Source organism: Suricata suricatta, chromosome 16 (genome assembly GCF_006229205.1).
Source record: "Suricata suricatta isolate VVHF042 chromosome 16, meerkat_22Aug2017_6uvM2_HiC, whole genome shotgun sequence".
Lineage (NCBI taxonomy): Eukaryota > Metazoa > Chordata > Mammalia > Carnivora > Herpestidae > Suricata > Suricata suricatta.
Genome location: NC_043715.1, coordinates 55471543 through 55489023, shown reverse-complemented (window position 1 = coordinate 55489023; position 17481 = coordinate 55471543). Strand labels below are relative to the sequence as shown.

Sequence of the window (17481 nt, the reverse complement as noted above, 5' to 3'; positions counted from 1 at the left end):
CTGCACCAGTTTACATTGCCACCAACAGTGTAGGAGGGCGCCCATCTCTCCACACCCTCGCCAGCATCTGTAGTCTCTTGATTTATTCATTTTAGCCACTCTGGTGTGAGGTGGTATCTCAGTGTGGTTTTGATTTGTATTTCCCTGACGATGATTGATGCTGAGCATAGTTTGATGTGCCCGTTGGCCATCTGGGTGTCCTCTTTGGAGAAGTGCCTGTTCATGTCTTCTGCCCATTTCATTACTGGATTATTTGTTTTTCAGGTATGGAGTTTGGTGAGTTCCTTGTAGATTTTGGATACTAGCCCTTTATCCAATATGCCATTTGCCACTATCTTTTCCCATTCTGTCGGTTGCCTATTGGTTTCCTTTGCAGTGAAGAAGCTTTGTATAGTTTTGTGTTTTACATTTAAGTCTAGAAACAATTTTGAGCTAATTCTTGTGAAGGGTGTAGGGTCTGTGTCTAGGTTGATTTTCCCCCTTGCATGTGGTTGTCCACGTGTTACAGTGCTGTTTGCTGAAAAGAGCATCCTTTCCCATTTCATTACCTTTGCTCCTTTGTGAGAGAGCACAAAGTGCTCTTTGTTGTGCTCCGTGTATCTGTTTGCCTATTATTTTACTGGTGACACACTATCTTAATTAATTTGCTTTATAGTAAGTCTTGACATTGGGCCGTATCAGCCTTCTGACTTTTTTCTTCTACTTTATTATTATTTTTTAATGTTTATTTACATTTGAGAGAGAGAGCATGAGTGGAAGAGGGACAGAGAGAGAGGGGGACAGAAGATTGGAAGCAGGCTCTGCACTGACAGTCACCAATCCCATGTGGGGCTTGAACTCACAAACCACGAAATCATTATTTGAGCTGAAGTTGGACACTCAACTGACTGAGCCACCCAAGTGCCCCGCATCTACTTTAATATTGTGTTGGCTTTTCTGGACCTTATGCCTCCATATACAGAGTTTAGAATCAGCTAGTTGATACCTACAAGTAATTTGGCAGAATTTTGATAAGGATTTCAGAAATCTATAGATCAGTTTGGGAAGACCTGACATCTTAACGGTATCGAGTCTTCTAATCCCTGAACATAGATACAAGCTGCATCGATCATGTTGTGATATTTTATGGCAGTATTTGCAATGTTGTATTTCATAATTTTGGATCCCTAGGTATGCATGAGATTTTTGAAATATTTGCATTATCTTTGTAAGTTTTTGGAAAATTATTAGGAAGTATCATTCTTCAATATTTTTGAATGGTGTAAGTCGCCTTGGTTTATGGAATATATATATTTTAAAATATTTATTTATTTTTGAGAGACAGAGAGACACAGAGCATGCGCAGGGGAGAGGGATTCTGATGGGGGAAACATCAGCCCAGAGCCCAAGGTGGGGCTTGAACCCATGAACCTGGAGATCATGACCTGAGCCGAAGATGAATGTTCAGCCAACCAAGCCACCCAGGCAGTCCTGTTTTATCTATTACTTAAGAGTAGAGGGATGCTGTTGATAAAGCATATGACCTAGTGCTGTTTCTGTGAGAAACGTCTCTTACAAATATTGCTGTTGATTCTATAGACATTGCTCAGCTTAGAATTTGTATCTCTTTCTGGGTCCATATGGATAAAATATTTATTTGTAGAAATAGCCACATCAACTAGACTTTTCAAACAATTGCAATGAGTTGTACAAAGCATCTCTAGTTAATAACATGTTCTCTGTATTACTCTTCTTTTCTACAGGAGTCCTCACCGTGAACTTAGGGCAGCACAGGGTCTGATGAAATACATGTGAGTCATTGCCAGGCCCTCACCTGTCAGGTGGGGACATTTCCTGGTTCCAGGACCCGAGACCCCGTCTGCCTCAGGTGTTGTGGGAAAGGGAAAGTTTCTCCCTGACACTAAACTTACCAAGAACTTATCATTGTTTCTGGGAATTGGGATTTGTTGCACATCCAACCTGGGGCTCAAACCCGTGACCCTGAGGTTAAGAGTCCCCTGCTCCACTGACTGAGCCATCCAGCCGGCCGCCCCTGGGGGGAGGGAAGTCTTTACAAATCAGGCTTACTTGCCGTGTCGTGCATTGTCACGGAAGTGCAGGTGAGCCGATAATTGCGGTTCTGTGGGGAGACGAGGTCATGGAGCCCAGCCCCTGCCAGCTCTGTCCCACTGAGCCCTCACCCTGACAGCATTTGCCCGTCAGTCTGAGTGACTCGGTCTGTAAGGGGGGGAAGTGTATCAGGGTCCGTGTCTGAATTGGTCCTCATGGCTGGAAAAAGGATTCGTCTGGGGTAGAAACTGGTTTGGGCTGAGGTCCTCCCCGAGACCCTAACTGCTCCTCACACAGGTTTTTGTTTTTTAATGTTTATTTATTTTTGAGAGAAAGAGAGAGAGCGAGCAAGCCAGCAAGGAGGGGCAGAGAGAGAGGGAGACACAGAATCTGAAGCAGGCTCCAGGAGCTGAGCTGTCAGCCCAGAGCCCGATGCAGGTCTCGAACTCATGAACTGTGAGATCATGACCTGAGCTGAAGTGAGATGCTGAAGCGACTGAGCCGCCCAGGTGCCCCTCCTCCCATAGTTCTAATGTTGGAGTTAGTTATAAGTAGTAACAAAGTCTGAAGTTTACAACCCTTAAGACTGCGATTCAGAAATTAAAATGCTGTTCAAGCTGCTTCCTGAAACCGCAGAGAAATTTACACAATTAGGGTAGTTACGTTCTTAAAGTGTTACTGTGCAAGTGATAGTGAGTTTCACAGAGCTAATGACGTGGTTTGTATCTCGATGCAGAAAAGTGCCCGAGTGGCTTGTGCTGAACCATGATTGTTTTCCTCCTATATCCACCGGATGCAGCTAATGAGATGGTAATTAAATCTCCCCTGAAAATATCTGCAAGCTAGCGATCAGGGAAGGATAACTTTCCTTTGCCAAGTGAGGACAGAAGACTTTCAGAAAAAGGTGACCCTCGCATGTGAGCCATTTGGAGAGCAGAAAAATGAAGGACTTCAGCACTTTTCAGCTTAAACGTTGTCTTCTGATACTTTGTGTGGTTTTCAAAATTCGGGCATCATTTTCAGACTCATTCTTCATTTCTCCTAATTCGACGCACATGATTGCAAGCCTTGACTTCCATTCAGCTTGTAGCTTATTATCTTTCTCCTCTGGTAGTGCTTGTTTTTCTCAAAAATCACCGCTCACTGCATGCTCTCTAAGGAGGAATAATTTAGATCCTATTCTAAATGTTTTCTTTATATCCAAATGTTTTCTTTAAATTACAAATCCCATAGTTAAGGGAAAAGTGAAATATTACACAATTTCTGTTGTGGGAAAAAAAATCATAGGATTACTTTGTTGCTATACTAACATTGATCCATTTGGGAAATCCGTTTTGCTCATGGACAGATAATATTCAGGTCTTTATTCAGACCTCTTCATCTTCATTCACAAGTGATGTTGGTCAGTGGAACAAACATATTAACAGAAATGAGGAGTCAGCACGATCAAACCTAAATTAAAATAAATTTTGAATATGACCCTGTGTGCATCCATATATCTGTATTATTTAAATATACAGCCTGACATGGGTGCCTGACTTCCGCCAGCTGGAACTTGTGAGTCTCGATCTCAGGGTTGTGAGTTCGAGGACCATGTTGGGGTAGAGATTACTTAACAATAGAATTAAAAAAAAATAAAAAGGTACAACCAGGTATCTTGGCATGATCGTAAGCACCAAGATTGTTGCAACCTGGCTATTGTAATATTTAAATGAGTCCTATAACCTCACTTTAATCAAAGTCTCCTGTCTGTAAAACATATACACCTAGAAGTATTAAATAATCTACCATAGGTAAAGCATTAATAAGAGTGACTGGGGGCGCCTGGGTGGCTCAGTTGGTGGCTGAGTCATTCCAGGGATGAGATCATTAACCAAGGACTGTACTTCACTCGTGTGCTCCCTTCCTTAATAACTTACGGAGAAAACTCTGTCCTGAATCTGAAATACCTGGGTCTTACCGTAGGACAGTTTACAAGCTCCTGTTACCCAAGAATATAGGTGGCAAATACTACTTTTTCCTTCTTTCTTTCATGCGCCACACCTGTCACACCTTCAAAATCCATGTCTCCACATATATGTGTCTATTCTTTTGATTTTATCCTTCTAGTCTATTTTTCATGCCTCAGCCAAATCTAACAGGACACTTTTTTTTCAATTTTTTAAAATGTTTATTTATTTTTGAGAGAGAGAGAGTGAGTGAATGGGAAAGGGGCAGAGAGAGAGGGGGACACAGACTGAAGCAGCTCCAGGCTCCGAGCTGTCAGCACATCGCTGGATGAGGGGCTCAGACTCATGAGCTGCGAGATCATGGCCTGAGCCAAAGTTGGAGGCTTAACCAACTGAGCACCCAGACGCCCCTCGTTTTCATTCTTAATGAGTGGTTGTATATGGCAGGTTCCTCAGCCTCTTTGTCTCTATCTTTGTTCCCTCACCTTAGCGACACTTGATATTAAAACTATCTTGGGTGCCTTGATGGCTCAGTCAGGTAAGAGTCTGACTTCAGCCCAGGTCATGATCTCATGGTTTGTGTGCTTGAGCCCCGCATTGGGGCTCTGTGCTGACAGCTTAAATCCTGGAGCCTGCTTCAGATTCTGTGTTTCCCTCTCTCTCTGCCCCTCCCCTGCTCGCACACACACACACACACACTCTCTGTCTCCCCTCTGAAAAATAAACATTAAAATAATTAAAACAATAAAACCATCCATTGATCTCTTACAGATTTGTCATTACACCCACACACATGTAGAGGCACACACATCCAATATTGCATGAAACTTTATTATCATTATTATTTTTTAAAGATTTTATTTATGGGGGTGCCTGGGTGGTTCAGTTGGTTAAGCATCTGACTCTTGATTTTGGCTCACGTCATGATCTTGTGGTTCATGGGATCAAGCCCCACACCAGGCTCTGTGCTGACAGCAGGGAGCCTGCTTGGGACTCCCTATCTCACCCTCTTTCTACCCCGCCCCTAGTCCCGAGTCACTCTCTATCTTGCTCTTGCTCAAAATAAATAAACATTAAAAAACATTTTATTTTAAGTAATCTCTAAACCCAGAGGGCTCAAACTCATGACCCTGAGATCAAGAGTCACATGCTCTACCAACTGAGCCAGCAATGTACCCATTCCCTGTTCTTATTAAGATTCATCTTCTGTATTTTATCATCTTATTTTATGGCTACAAATCCCAGTATATTCCTGAGTACAAGTGGTGATACTGGAGAATAATTCTTGTGATTCATTTGTGACTTTATGGGACTCTTTCCAATGTCTGAGCATTGACATGAAATTTACTAGGATTTGTTGACTGAGATCACCCTGAACCCAAGAGGCTGGACACATCTGCATCACAAAATATGAACAACTGTTAGCAATTAGCAAATAGTCTGCTGAGACTATTCAGTGATTTATTTGTAATATGGTGCATCAGTCAAAATGCTCTGCTAAAAGTATGCTCACAAGTCCTGTATTCAAACAAAATCCACGCAGTTGTATTATTATCCACTTTACACACAAATTTTGGTTCTTTTAAAAATTTTAACATCAGGGGCACCTGGGGGGCTCAGTCAGTTAAACCTCTGACTTTAGCTCAGGGCATGATCTCATGGTTCATGGGTTCGAGCCCCACATTGGGTTCTGTGCGGAAAGCTCAGAGCCTGGAGCCTGCTTCGGATCCTATGTCTCCCTCTCTCTCGGCCCCTCCCCTAGTCACACTCCATCTCACTCTGTCTCCCAAAAATAAATAAATGTAAAAAAATTTTTTTTAATTTTAATATCAAAAGAAAAACACAGACACAGAAAACAAAAAAGAAAAACACAAAACCAAAAAAATGATCCAAACAAAAAAATAACCCCAAAACAACAACAAAACAAAACAAATGTTACTATCAAGGTATATTAATTAAATAAAACATATTCAGTATTTCTTTTCCTCTGTTTTGAAAAGTAGTATTTAGTGGAGGACCATCCCTTGAAAATATAGAAAACATGAATATAAAACATTAATAGAAGCATGTGGGGTGCCTGGTTGGCTCAGTTGGTCAAGCATGTGACTCTTGATCTCAGGTTGTGAGTTCAAGCCCCGCATTGGTTGTAGAGAGTACTTAACAAATAAGATAAAATCAGGGCATCTGGGTGGCTCAGTCAGTTAAGGATCCAACTCCAGCTCAGGTCTCATGCCATGATCTCACAGACTGTGAGTTTGAGTCCCGCATCAGGCTCTCTGCTGTCGGCTTAGAGCCTGTTTTGGATCCTCTGCGGCCCCTCTTTCTGTCCCTCCCCCTCTTGTGCATGTGTGCACATTCTCTCAACAATAAATGAACTTTGAAAAAAAGAGTCTAAAAAAATGAAATCTTTTAAAATTTTTATTTATGTTTTAAAACACAGTTTTGTAAGTGTTTATTTATTTTTGAGAGACAGAGTGGGAGTAGGGTCAGGGCAGAGAGAGAGGGAGACACAGAACCCGAAGCAGGCTCCAGGCTCTGAGCTGTCAGCCCAGAGCCTGATGTGCTGGAACCCATGAACTGTGTGGTCATGACCTGAGCTGAAGTCGGATCTCAACTGACTAAGCCCCCTAAGCATCCCTAAAATATATTCTTTCCAAAAAAAATAGGGGCACCTGGCTCCTTCAGTTGAAATGCTTGTGACTCTTAATCTCATGGTCATGAGTTTAAGCACCATGTCAGGTCTGGAGATTACTTAAAATTTTTTTAATTTAAAATATTTTTTTTCCATTTTCCTAGAGATGGAGAGAGTGTGCAAGTGAGGGAGAGGGGCAGAGGGAAAGAGAGCATTCCAAGCAGGCTCCATGGTCAGTGCAGAGCCCGAGGTCTGGGGAAGCGCCGGCCTCGCTGCTTGAGTCTGTGCAGAGGGAGGCCGCGGATCCGTGGGCCGTGAGGTCATGGCCTGGGCCATTCGGCACTGATGGGCCTTGTGCGGGCTTCGGCCCATGGGGCTAATAGGGCCCGCCGGCAGGGGGGAGGTAACAGGGCCCGCTCCAGGGAGAGGGCATGGAGGGCAGCGCAGCGCCCATCCCCACGTGGGTACTGGGGCTGTGGGCGTCTGTGGGACAGGAGGCCATGGAAGGAGAGAGTCACGTGCTGACTCGCATGGGGACCCCATTAACCCTGATTCTCACCCGCCACGGAGCTCTGGAGAAGGTTTTGTTTCATTGTTGCTGTTGCCGTTGTTTTACATAAACTCCCTGTGACGTGGGGCTCGAACTCATGACCCCCGAGACGCGGACTCCCATGCCCCAGTTCAGCGCCCCTCTGCCTGCGATGGAGTGGTGGCAGGTGGGGGGGGCCGGGCTGGCGTATTGAAGGCACGGTCTCCAGCTGGGCACGTGGCTTCTCCATATAATCTCCCTTAAAGAAGAAACGCAGAGAAGAAAGAGAAGGCAACGGACAGGTTCTCCGGTAAATGTGTCCTGGGTCAGGTGGTATCCTCCTCTCCTTCTGAACGACCATGGAATCTTTTTTACATTTATTTATTTGGGGGAGGGGGTGTAGGGGCAGAGAGGGAGAGGGAGAGAGAACCCAAGCAGGATCTGTACTGACATCACAGAGCGGGACTTGACCTCACGAACCATGAGATCATGACATGAGCCAAGCTCCAGAGTCAGCCACTTCCCTGACCGAGCCGCCCAGGTGCCCCTGAAATACCGTGGATGTAGACCATGCACTCGTTTACTTCTCTGCCTCTGATGGTCCTGTCTGACATGCTCGTTTTCAGCTACGATTTTTCCTGTTTTTCTCAGGAGGGTCAGGGTTCGGTCTTTAGATCCCTCCTCCCCGGTGTCCCACGTCTCCTCTCAACCCCCTGCAGCCTGGCTGCTTTTGTGCCTTGAGCACCGCCCACCGTGAATTAATGGCCTTCAGCTGCTGGAAGAGTTCCCTCTGTGACGGCGATGGGTCCTGGGGTATCCATGTGAAGAACGAAGTTCCATCGCTACGTACGTATGGACCAGGATGAGGAAATGCATAAACAAACAGGCTGGCATTCATGATCTAAAAGTATTCAGAACTCCCTGAAAAAACAACCTTGCTGTCTAGATTGCTAAAGAAATACTATTTAAATACACTGGAGATTACGGGACTTGGAAGCTATAAGTGGCTCAGTATTTGCATAAAACTGATGTTTTCTCCTGATTAGATTCTGATAATAATTTTTTTTTAATTTTTTTAAATGTCTTTATTTTATTTTGAGAGACATAGCAGAGAGTGAGCAGGGGAGGGGCAGAGAGAGAGGGAGACACAGAATCTGAGCAGGCTCCAGGCTCTGAGCTGTCAGCACAGAGCCCGATGTGGGGCTCAAACCCACAGACTGTGAGATCATGACCTGAGCCGAAGTCAGACACTTAACCGACTGAGCCACCCAGGTGCCCCAGATTCTGATAATAATTTGGTTTCTTAAATTTATCCAAAAAATTTTAAAATTTCTTTTTGAGAGAGAAAGAATGTGAGCAGGGGAGGGGCAGAGAGAATCCCATTCAGGGGTCCACGCTCAGCGCCAAACCCAATGTGGGGCTCCAGATGGAGCCCCAGGATCGTGATATGAGCCAAAATCAAGGGTCAGACACTCAACAGACTGAGCCACCCAGGCACCCCTATATTTACTTTTTAAAAATCAACAAGTTTTAGGGGCATCTGGGTGGCTCAGTCGGTTAAGCCTCCAACTTTGGCTCAGGTCATGAGGTTTGGTCTGTAGGTTTGAGCGCAGCATCGGGCTGTGTGCTGACAGCTCAGAGCCTGGAGCCTGCTTCGGATTCTGTGTCTCCCTCTCTCTCTGCCCCTCCCCTACTTGCATTCTGTTTCTCTCTCTCAAAATAAACATTTAAATTTTTTTATAAATTAACAACTTTTATCGTAATTCATGTTTTTTCATAGAAACAAGAATGTAGCAAACAGCTCAGGGTAATATGCAAAAATGTTTTAAAGCTGCCACTTTGCACATTGCTCTCTCTACATCCGGCGCTGGCTTTCTCGTCCACATCAGGTGGGCTTGTCCGATGCCTCCTCACAGACGCACCTGGCTCTTCCTGCAGGGGGCGCGTTCATTCCCTGCGGTGGAGGAGCCACCGGTAGAAATGAGAATTTGAGGTCCATTTCAAGCCAAGGTGAAGATGGAGGTCCAAAGCTGGTGACAAAGGCAGATGCTGGTACGCTCACTCTCTCTCTCTCTCAAAGACATAACAATTTAAAAAAAATAAAATACTGTTTATTTTTGAGAGAAGAGAGAAAGGATGCGTGTGCACACAAGTGGGGGAGGGGCAGAGACAGGGAAACACGGAGTCTGAAGCAGCTCCAGGCCCTGAGCTGTCAGTGCAGGGCCAACACAAGGCTGGAACCCACAGACCGTGAGAACATGACCTGAGCTGAAGCCGGCCGCTTAACTGACTGAGCCACCCAGGCACCCCAAAAATATTTGAAAATTGCAATCACAGTGAAAATTTTCTGTGCCCTCTCTTTTCAAGTGTCTATAACTACCTTTTAAATGTACCCACATGTGCATAAAATGTAAAAGTTACTAGATCAGTTCTGTGTTACCTTCTTTGTTAGTCCTCTCACTTAGGAATCCTGTCATAAATATTCTTTTTGAAATTTTCTCTATATTAGCCAATATGTTCCTTTTGGATAAATTCTACATCTCAGAAACTCAGTTAAAACCTAGGTCCTTCTATTTGCTGGATTTCTGACAGAATAGTCTCATCAAAGAAAGGATAATGTGGTTTTATGTATCAGTTTATGACAACTATTAGAATTATATCTAGAAGAGGTGCCTGGGTGGCTCAGTTGATTAAGCTTCTGACTCAGATTCTGCTCTGGGTCATGATTTTATGGTTCGTGAGTTTGCGTCCCATGTCAGGCTCTGTGCTGACAGTGTGGAGCCTTCTTGGGATTCTCTCTCTCTCTGCCCCTCCCCTGCTCCACTCTCTCATTCTCCCTCTCTGAATAAATAAATAAACTTAAAACAAGAATAACATCCAGGAAATATTCAAAAAAGATTGTTGCTACTATTTCTGTTCTTTGAGAATCTGTAATTTCCATAAAACTGTTCTAAGTCATGCATGATTATTTCCCTCGACATTTTACCTCTTTGCTCTTCAGAAGTGTGGTCCCAGAAATGTTGGCATCACTGATGAAGTTGTTAGAAATGGATAAACTCAGGGTGCCTGGGTGGCTTGGTTGGTTAAACGTCTGACTCTTGATTTCGGTTCAGGTCAGTTCAGGTCAACAATCTCAGCCTGCTTGGGATTCTCTCTCTTTCTCCCTCTCTCTCTGTCCCTCCTCCAAGAAAGAGAGAAAGAAGGAAGGAAGGAAGGAAGGAAGGAAGGAAGGAAGGAAGGGAGGAAGGAAGGAAGAAAAAGAGAAAGAAAGAGAAAAAAGAAATGCAGGAACTCAGGCCCATCCCCGAACTGAGGAGGGCTTGTACTTGAACAAGATCTCCAGTTTGCGGCTGCCCACATTAAATTTTTGAGAAGTGACACTTGTAACTCACCACGACTTTGTATTCAGACAGAGACCCAGCTTATGGATGCTACAGACACAGCGCCCACATATATACAGATGCCTGTGCAGACGCCCTAGTACGTTTCTTCGTCCCTGAGAGTACAGTGTTCATCAGGGCTCTGGGAGCCGTATGCTGCCCTCCTTGCTCAGAATGAGGGAGAATGTGAGGGGTGTTCTCTGTGTCCGTGGTCATCCTGTTCACAACTCCGACCTCTCACCTACATAGAACCAGTTCTCTGAACTCTCTCTTACACAGAATTATCAACTCTGCCAGTGGCCACTTGGGAAGTACATTACCTGTTTCAGGGATTTCTCTCAGGACTAGAGGGGTACCTGGACCCTGCTCAGTGGGATTTCAACCAGTACTTGTTGCTAAAACTTCTGGATGAAAAATTAAGTGGAGAGAACTGTGGTAATCCTTGACTGCTCTTGATCTGAGTAAGTTGCATTGGGCTAACTGATGGTTAAAAATAGTAAAATCTACTAAAAGGGAGACAGAATGGAAGAAGATATTTGCAAATGACATATCAGAAAAAGTTCTAGTATCCAGAATCTATAAAGAAGTTATCAAGCTCAACACCCAAAAAACAAATAATCCAGTGAAGAAATGGACAAAAGACATGAATAGACACTTTTCCAAAGAAGACATCTAGATGGCCAACAGACATGTGAAATGATGCTCAACATCACTCATCATCAGGGCAATACAAATCAAAACCACAATGGGATACCACCTCATACTGGTCAGAATGGCTGACATTAACAATCAGGCAGCCACGGACGTTGGTGAGGGTGCAGAGAAAGAGGATCTCTTGCGCCCTGCTGGTGCGAATCAAACTGGTGCGGCCGCTCTGGAAAACAGATGGAGGGTCCTCAAAGAGTTAAAAATAGAACTACCCTACGACCCAGCAATTGAACTATTAGGTATCGATCCAAGGGACACAGGTGTGCTGTTTTGAAGGGGCACGTGCACCCCAATGTTTATAGCAGCGCTGTCGACAATAGCCAAAGTATTGAAAGAGCCCAGATGTCCATCGACACATGAATGGATAAAGAAGATGTGGTGTATACACACAATAGACTATTACTCGGCAGTCAGAAAGAATGGAATCTTGCCATATGTAACTATGTGAGGTGAAATTAGTCAGAGAAACACAAATATCATATGACTTCCCTCCTATGTGAGATTTAAGAAACAAAACAGATGAACATAAAGGAAGGGAAGCAAAAATAATATAAATACAGGAAGAGGGACAAAACAAAAGACTCAAATACAGAGAACAAACCGAGGGTTGCTGGAGGGGTTGTGGGTCAGGGAGGAGCACTGGGTGTTACATGTAGGGGATGAATCACTGGAATCTACTTCGGAAATCACGACTGCACTATATGCTAACTTGGATGTAAATTTAAATAATAATAAATAAAAAATAAAAGTAGTAAAATCGGACGCGTCAGGTTTGACCCTCATGCTTTTATTTGTGAGGGGCTCTTTCATGCCTTCCTTCTTTCTTCTATGCACACTGTTCTGTTGCTACTTCCTGTTATGGGTGTGTGTGTTCGGGGGGGGGGTCAATGCTGCTGTTCACTTTCCTACAAAATAGCCGCATGAACGGCACTTGAATTGTGCAGACGACTCAGCCTCAGAACTGAGTTGTGCGAACAAGTCCAGAGACTTCTAATGTGAAGTGTTGGCACCATGTGTTCCTGTAACTTTCGTGTCTCTGCAAGTCCTCGGGTGATGCAGGTCCCGTGTTCGCCTCTGCTCAGTACCCACACGCTGGTGCACACAGCAGTCTGAAGGGAAGAAAAGAAGATGCTTTTTTGGCAAATGTCATCTCCTGGAAGTTCTCCGTGAATGCAGCGAGGCACCCACGTTTGTTTCCCTGCCAGGTCCTCACCTGTCAGACCCCACGTTGTCCTGCCCACTCTGCTGTAGTGTCCCCTCAATGGTCTTCAAACACGCCGCCGATGTCTGCAAGTGTCAGCCCATAGGGATAAAAGTAAAGAGCCTTTCTCAAAAGTCCCTTTGGGGCGGGTGAAGGAAAACTTGTAATTGTTTTGTTGACTTTTTTTTTGTAATTAGCAACTGAAAAAAGATTCCCAGAGCATTCTCCCTCAGTGACACTGTTTGCTGCTAGAGGAGAAATGACAAATGAAGTCCTGAGTGGCAAGGTGAGGTCACAGGATCGAGAGCCCATATCTCAGGGTCTGGCTGCCTCCCTTCTGCACTTGAACTGGCTGGTGTGACCTTCACAGGAGCCCACCCTCCTGTTTTCCGTTTCAGCCCGAGAGGCTGAGTCTGCCACGAAAGCGAGGCGACCAGAAGTGTGGGTCAGCGGTTATATTAGAGAAGCTGCTGCTTCTGGCTGTGACCTCAGTCCAGTGGGAAAGTCACACAGGAAGGAGGGATAATTCCCGAGGCATCAGACGAGGGCCTACCCTCCACCAAGTCACAGTGGCCCCTACATTAACTCCATGTCTCTGACAATGTCCATCATTCTGATGTGTAAGTGCTCATGAAACCGGATTTTTAAGATGCTTAAGGACTGTAGTTCTGAGCTCAATCAGACTCTCCTGTCTACCGGACAGGAATCCTAGCCTGGATTTCAGGATCCCCAGAGTCCTGCTTCTAACTGGATGAATCTGTGTGACCATGTAATTCTGTGCAGAATTCAGTGTATTCAAATTACAACTGCTAGACTAGAAGTGTTCTCTCTAGCTCTGGGAGTCTGATGCAGTGAAGGGAGGCGGTAATTGTGTTTACACTGAAAACACTTGTGGTCTGTTGATTGTGATAGGTCTTCCTTCTCGGTGTTAGGGACAGATTATTTAAGGAAAAGGTAACTTTATAACTACGAGTTTTGGACAATGGCTAACAGGATTGAGAGTATCTTGTGATATTTTATTTAATTTAAATATATTCCTTTTTTTAATTTTTTAATGTTTTTAATGTTTTAATGAGAAGGGGAAGGGCAGAGAGAGAGACACAGAATCAGAAGCAGGCTCCAGGCTCCAAGCTGTCAGCACAGAGCCCGACGCGGGGCTCAAACCCACGAACATGAGATCATGACTCGAGCTGAAGGCAGAGGCTCAACTGACTGAGTCACCCCGGCGCCCCTAATGTAAATATATTCTAATATCGGGACACCGGGGTGGCTCAGTGGGTTAGGTATCTGACTTTCAGCTCAGGTCATGATCTCCTGGTTTGTGGGTTTGAGCCCCACATCTGGGCTGTTAGCACAGAGCCAGCCTCAATCCTCTGTCTCCCTGTCTCTCTGTCACCCCCCAGCTTGTACTCTCTTTCTCTAAAATAAACATTAAAAATATGTTTTTAGGGGCGCCTGGGTGGCTCAGTCAGTTGAGCGTCTGACTTTGGCTCAGGTCATGATCTCGCGGTCCCATGGGTTTGAGCCCTGCATTGGGCTCTGTGCTGACAGCTCAGAGCCTGGAGCCTGCTTTGATTCTGTGTCTTCCTCTCTCTCTCTGTCCCTTCCCTGCTCGTGCTCTGTCTCTCTAAAAAATAAATAAACGTTAAGGGGAAGAGCACTGGGTGTTGTATGGAAAACAATTTGACAATAAAATATTATGGAAAAAAAATTTTTTTTAGTATTCTAGTAGCAATTCAAAATATCTACTCCTTGTTAAATATGTTAAAAATCTGTAACAGACAGTTAAGGAAGTTATCAGACAGCTAGAGAGAGAGAAAACAGAAAAGGTGAACTTGCCAAGCAAGGATTTCAGTGTAGATTTTGTCTTTATTAAATGAACTTAAAGGAACAAGTTACAGTTACGGTTTGAATGGGCGAGCCTGCCATTGTCGGTGCACATTGGGTGGTTGCTGTTTACATTCCTTTGTTGAGCCTACATCTCCATAAGATTTTTAGCAGGTATTTGTTGAACACCTCTGTTTCATGATCAAGACAGGATCAGAGGCCATGGATACTGACAACTGATTTGTCTGTTTCCCTCTTTTTCCATGACTATATTCACTGCCTCATCTTGATTTATAAACAAAACCTGGAAAACCTACAAAAATAAGTGTTTTGTGGTTTATCTAGGAATAATACAGAAAATATTACTGTTATTTTTGGTGAAGAAAATCAATTTTGTATAGTTTATTTCAACCTAAATAAAATGTGAATTTTGTTTAAAAAAATCTACTCCTGCAATTCATAGAATATCTAGGATTTCATGCCTTAGAGATTCAATTTTGTGCATATGTCCCTTACCTTGTAATATTTTTTCAAAACCCATGCACCATTGCTAGTAATTTTACTGACTTGGTATTAATAAGTATATAAGTTAATTATCTGAAAGTAATAATAATAGTTTAGTGATTTTGGCACACACTATTTACCATACAGTATTGTTTCCTGTCCTGTAATTTGTGGTCTGGCGTGAGTGTTTTCACAAGTTCAGGTTATTAGGTGCCGTTATGGTTTTGTTCCCGGCATGAAAGCAAACAAACGTCTCTCTCTTTCTCTACCCGCCCCTCTCACCTTCATATCAAGCCATTCTTCCCTCCTTTAAATCCACTTGTCAAGGTCCAGGTTCCATGGGTAATAAACTGTAGTCAGCATATCTGCATCTATTAGGATTTTTTTAAACATTTAAAAAAATGTTTATTTATTTTGAGAAAGAGAGAGAGAGTGCGTGCCAGATGGGGAAAGAGATGGAGAGAGAGGATCCCAAGCAGGCTCCGAGTTATCAGCACAGAGTCCAATGTGGGGCTTGAACTCATGAACTGTGAGATCACGACCTGAGCTGAGATCAAGCACCAGACACTTCACTGACTGAGCCACCCGGCGCCTCTCTATAGGATTTCTAAATCTTCATTCATAATTGACATTGGCCAATAGAATAAATTTGTACATATAAATGGAATTTGACTAAAATAAAAATTTTGATAGTATATCCAATCTAAAATCAAATGTAAGGGGCGCCTGGGTAGCTCAGTTGGTTAAGTGTCCAACTTCGACTCAGGTCATGATCTCATGTTCGTGGGTTTGAGCCCTGCGTCAGGTTCTGTGCTGACAGCTCAGAGCCTGGAGCCTGCTTCTGATTCTATGTGTCCCTCTCTCTCTGCCCCTCCCCTGCTTGCTTTCCATCTCTCTGTCAAAATAAATAAACATCTAAAAAGTTTTTTAATAAAATAAAATGTAAAAATAGCAAATATACATCTGGATTATCTGGAAAACACTGCTAACTACCTTTTTTTGTGTTGCTGTCTGGTTCAAAATGCTGTTTTTGTTACTAATACCAGGCATTTCCAAGTTCTTACTCTGCCCCTAACCAGTGTATAGATGTAGACAAATCACTTTGACTTCTACTTACTTTAATATCTCTTGTCTTTGTAATTAGTAATTAAAGTAACAGTTTCATGAAGAATCAGAAGTTACGACATATATGTTCTTCATAGGTTATAACTTTTCTCTTAAGGTTATATATTTAACTCTTGAAAAATATATATTTTAATTAAAAAAATTTTTAATATTTATTTATTTTTGAGAAACAGCATGAGTGGAGGAGGGGCAGAAAGAGAGACCAGCTGTCAGCACAGAGCCTGATGTGGGACTTGAACCCACAAACCATGAGATCATGGCTTGAGCCAAAGTCTGACACAACCATCTGAGCCACCCAGACGCCCCTAACTCTTGAAAAATCTCTTAATAAAAGATCGAAAAAACGAAGTTAGAAATATCTTAGAACCAAGAGAGTAAATGGAGGATGTTGGGATTCAGTTGAGGCCGTTGGTTCCTGCCCCCCAACCCCCCGATTCCTACACGGGTTCCGATGGCTTTGAAGACGAGCATCGCTCTCTGAGGACGGACAGGATGGCCGCCGGGGATCTGGCAGTAGGGCTGATCTTCCTAATCCAGACTGTGGTTGGAACCCTGGGGAACGTGTCTCTTCTTTACCGTCATCTCCTCCTTTCTTTCACTGGGTGCAGGGCGAGGTGTATAGATTTCATTGTCAAGCACCTGACGGTAGCCAATGCCTTGGTCGTTCTCTCTAAAGGAGTCTCCCGCGTGATGACAGATTTCGGGGTGACGCAGTGCGCTGGTGATTTTAGATGTGAACTTCTCTTTTACGTTCAGAGAGTGGCCCGGGGAGTGTCCATTGAGAGCACCTGCCTGTTGAGCGTCTTCCAGGCCATCACCATCAGCCCCCAGAACTCCAGGTGGGCGGCGCTTAAAGGGACGGCTGCGAGGTACATCGGCCCCTCCACCACCCTCTGCGGGGTTCTGAACGTGCTCGCACTGGCCAGTGGATCAGCACAAACGTCACATGGGAAAGGGGTTACGGATTCTGTTGTGGGTTCTTCTGCGACAGTGTCACAGTCTCTCTGTTTGCCGTGTGGCTGTTGTTCACTGAGGTCTCGTCTCTGGGGCTCATGCTCTGGGCCAGCGGCTACATGGTCTTGATCCTTCACAGGCACAAGCAGAGGGTCCGGTACATTCACGCCGCCAGTGTCTCCCCCAGGCCCTGCGCTGGCTCCAGAGCGACTCGGAGCATCCTCGTTCTGGTGAGCACCTGTGTGTTCTGTCACGCCGTCTCCTCCGTTTGTCAAGTTTGTCAAGTTCTTTTAAATAACCCCAGCCAGTCGCTGGTGACCACATCGGCTCTCTTCTTCGCTGTATGTTTTCCTACGCTCAGCCCCTTTGTGCTTACCAGCCGGGACCCCCGGGTGTTCAGGCCCAGCTTTGCCTGGGTAAGGAATAAAAAAACCCCCTCATCTTAGCAGAAACATGTGTTGTCTTGTTATTTCTCTCCCTCCACCCCTGTGCGGTCAGTGCAGAGCCAGACTGGGCTCAGGCCCACAAACTGAGATCATGACCTGAGCTGAGATCACGAGTCAGATGCCTAGGGGTGCGGCGGGGGCTCAGTCGGTTCAGCTTCCAACTTCAGCTCAGGTCAT

At 44.4% G+C, this 17481-nt stretch overlaps 1 protein-coding gene and 2 long non-coding RNA genes across 3 annotated transcripts in view; 2 read left to right on the top strand and 1 right to left on the bottom strand.

Moving 5' to 3' along the window:
• The window catches only part of LOC115280121, a 21634-nt gene extending 18614 nt beyond the window's left edge, over positions 1–3020 (top strand). The window contains exons 3-4 of the long non-coding RNA XR_003903663.1: positions 1743–1867; positions 2786–3020. This is a non-coding gene — a long non-coding RNA (uncharacterized LOC115280121). The remainder of the gene's footprint in view (positions 1–1742; positions 1868–2785) is intronic.
• Positions 3021–7061: 4041 nt separating this feature from the next.
• LOC115279881 (vomeronasal type-1 receptor 4-like) lies at positions 7062–17310 on the top strand. Its single transcript, XM_029924384.1, has 4 exons — positions 7062–7094; positions 7389–7469; positions 16661–16773; positions 16998–17310. The coding sequence occupies exons 1-4, from the start codon at positions 7062–7064 to the stop codon at positions 17302–17304; spliced, it is 534 nt and encodes a 177-aa protein (XP_029780244.1). The 3' UTR covers positions 17305–17310.
• On the bottom strand, positions 12066–15140 carry LOC115280134. Its single transcript, XR_003903680.1, has 3 exons — positions 15062–15140; positions 12461–12534; positions 12066–12356 (listed from the first exon to the last, which is right to left on the bottom strand). It is a non-coding gene; the product is annotated as an uncharacterized LOC115280134 (long non-coding RNA).
• Positions 17311–17481: the final 171 nt, after the last annotated feature.

What these genes read in the sequence shown, in the direction of transcription:
- LOC115279881 (XM_029924384.1), top strand. Translation starts at nt 7,062, where the DNA reads ATGGAGGGCAGCGCAGCGCCCATCCCCACGTGG. An exon ending in GGCAACGGACAGGTTCTCCG is followed by an intron (nt 7,470 to 16,660) that starts GTAAATGTGTCC and finishes TTTTACGTTCAG; the next exon opens with AGAGTGGCCCGGGGAGTGTC. An exon ending in CTTAAAGGGACGGCTGCGAG is followed by an intron (nt 16,774 to 16,997) that starts GTACATCGGCCC and finishes GATCCTTCACAG; the next exon opens with GCACAAGCAGAGGGTCCGGT.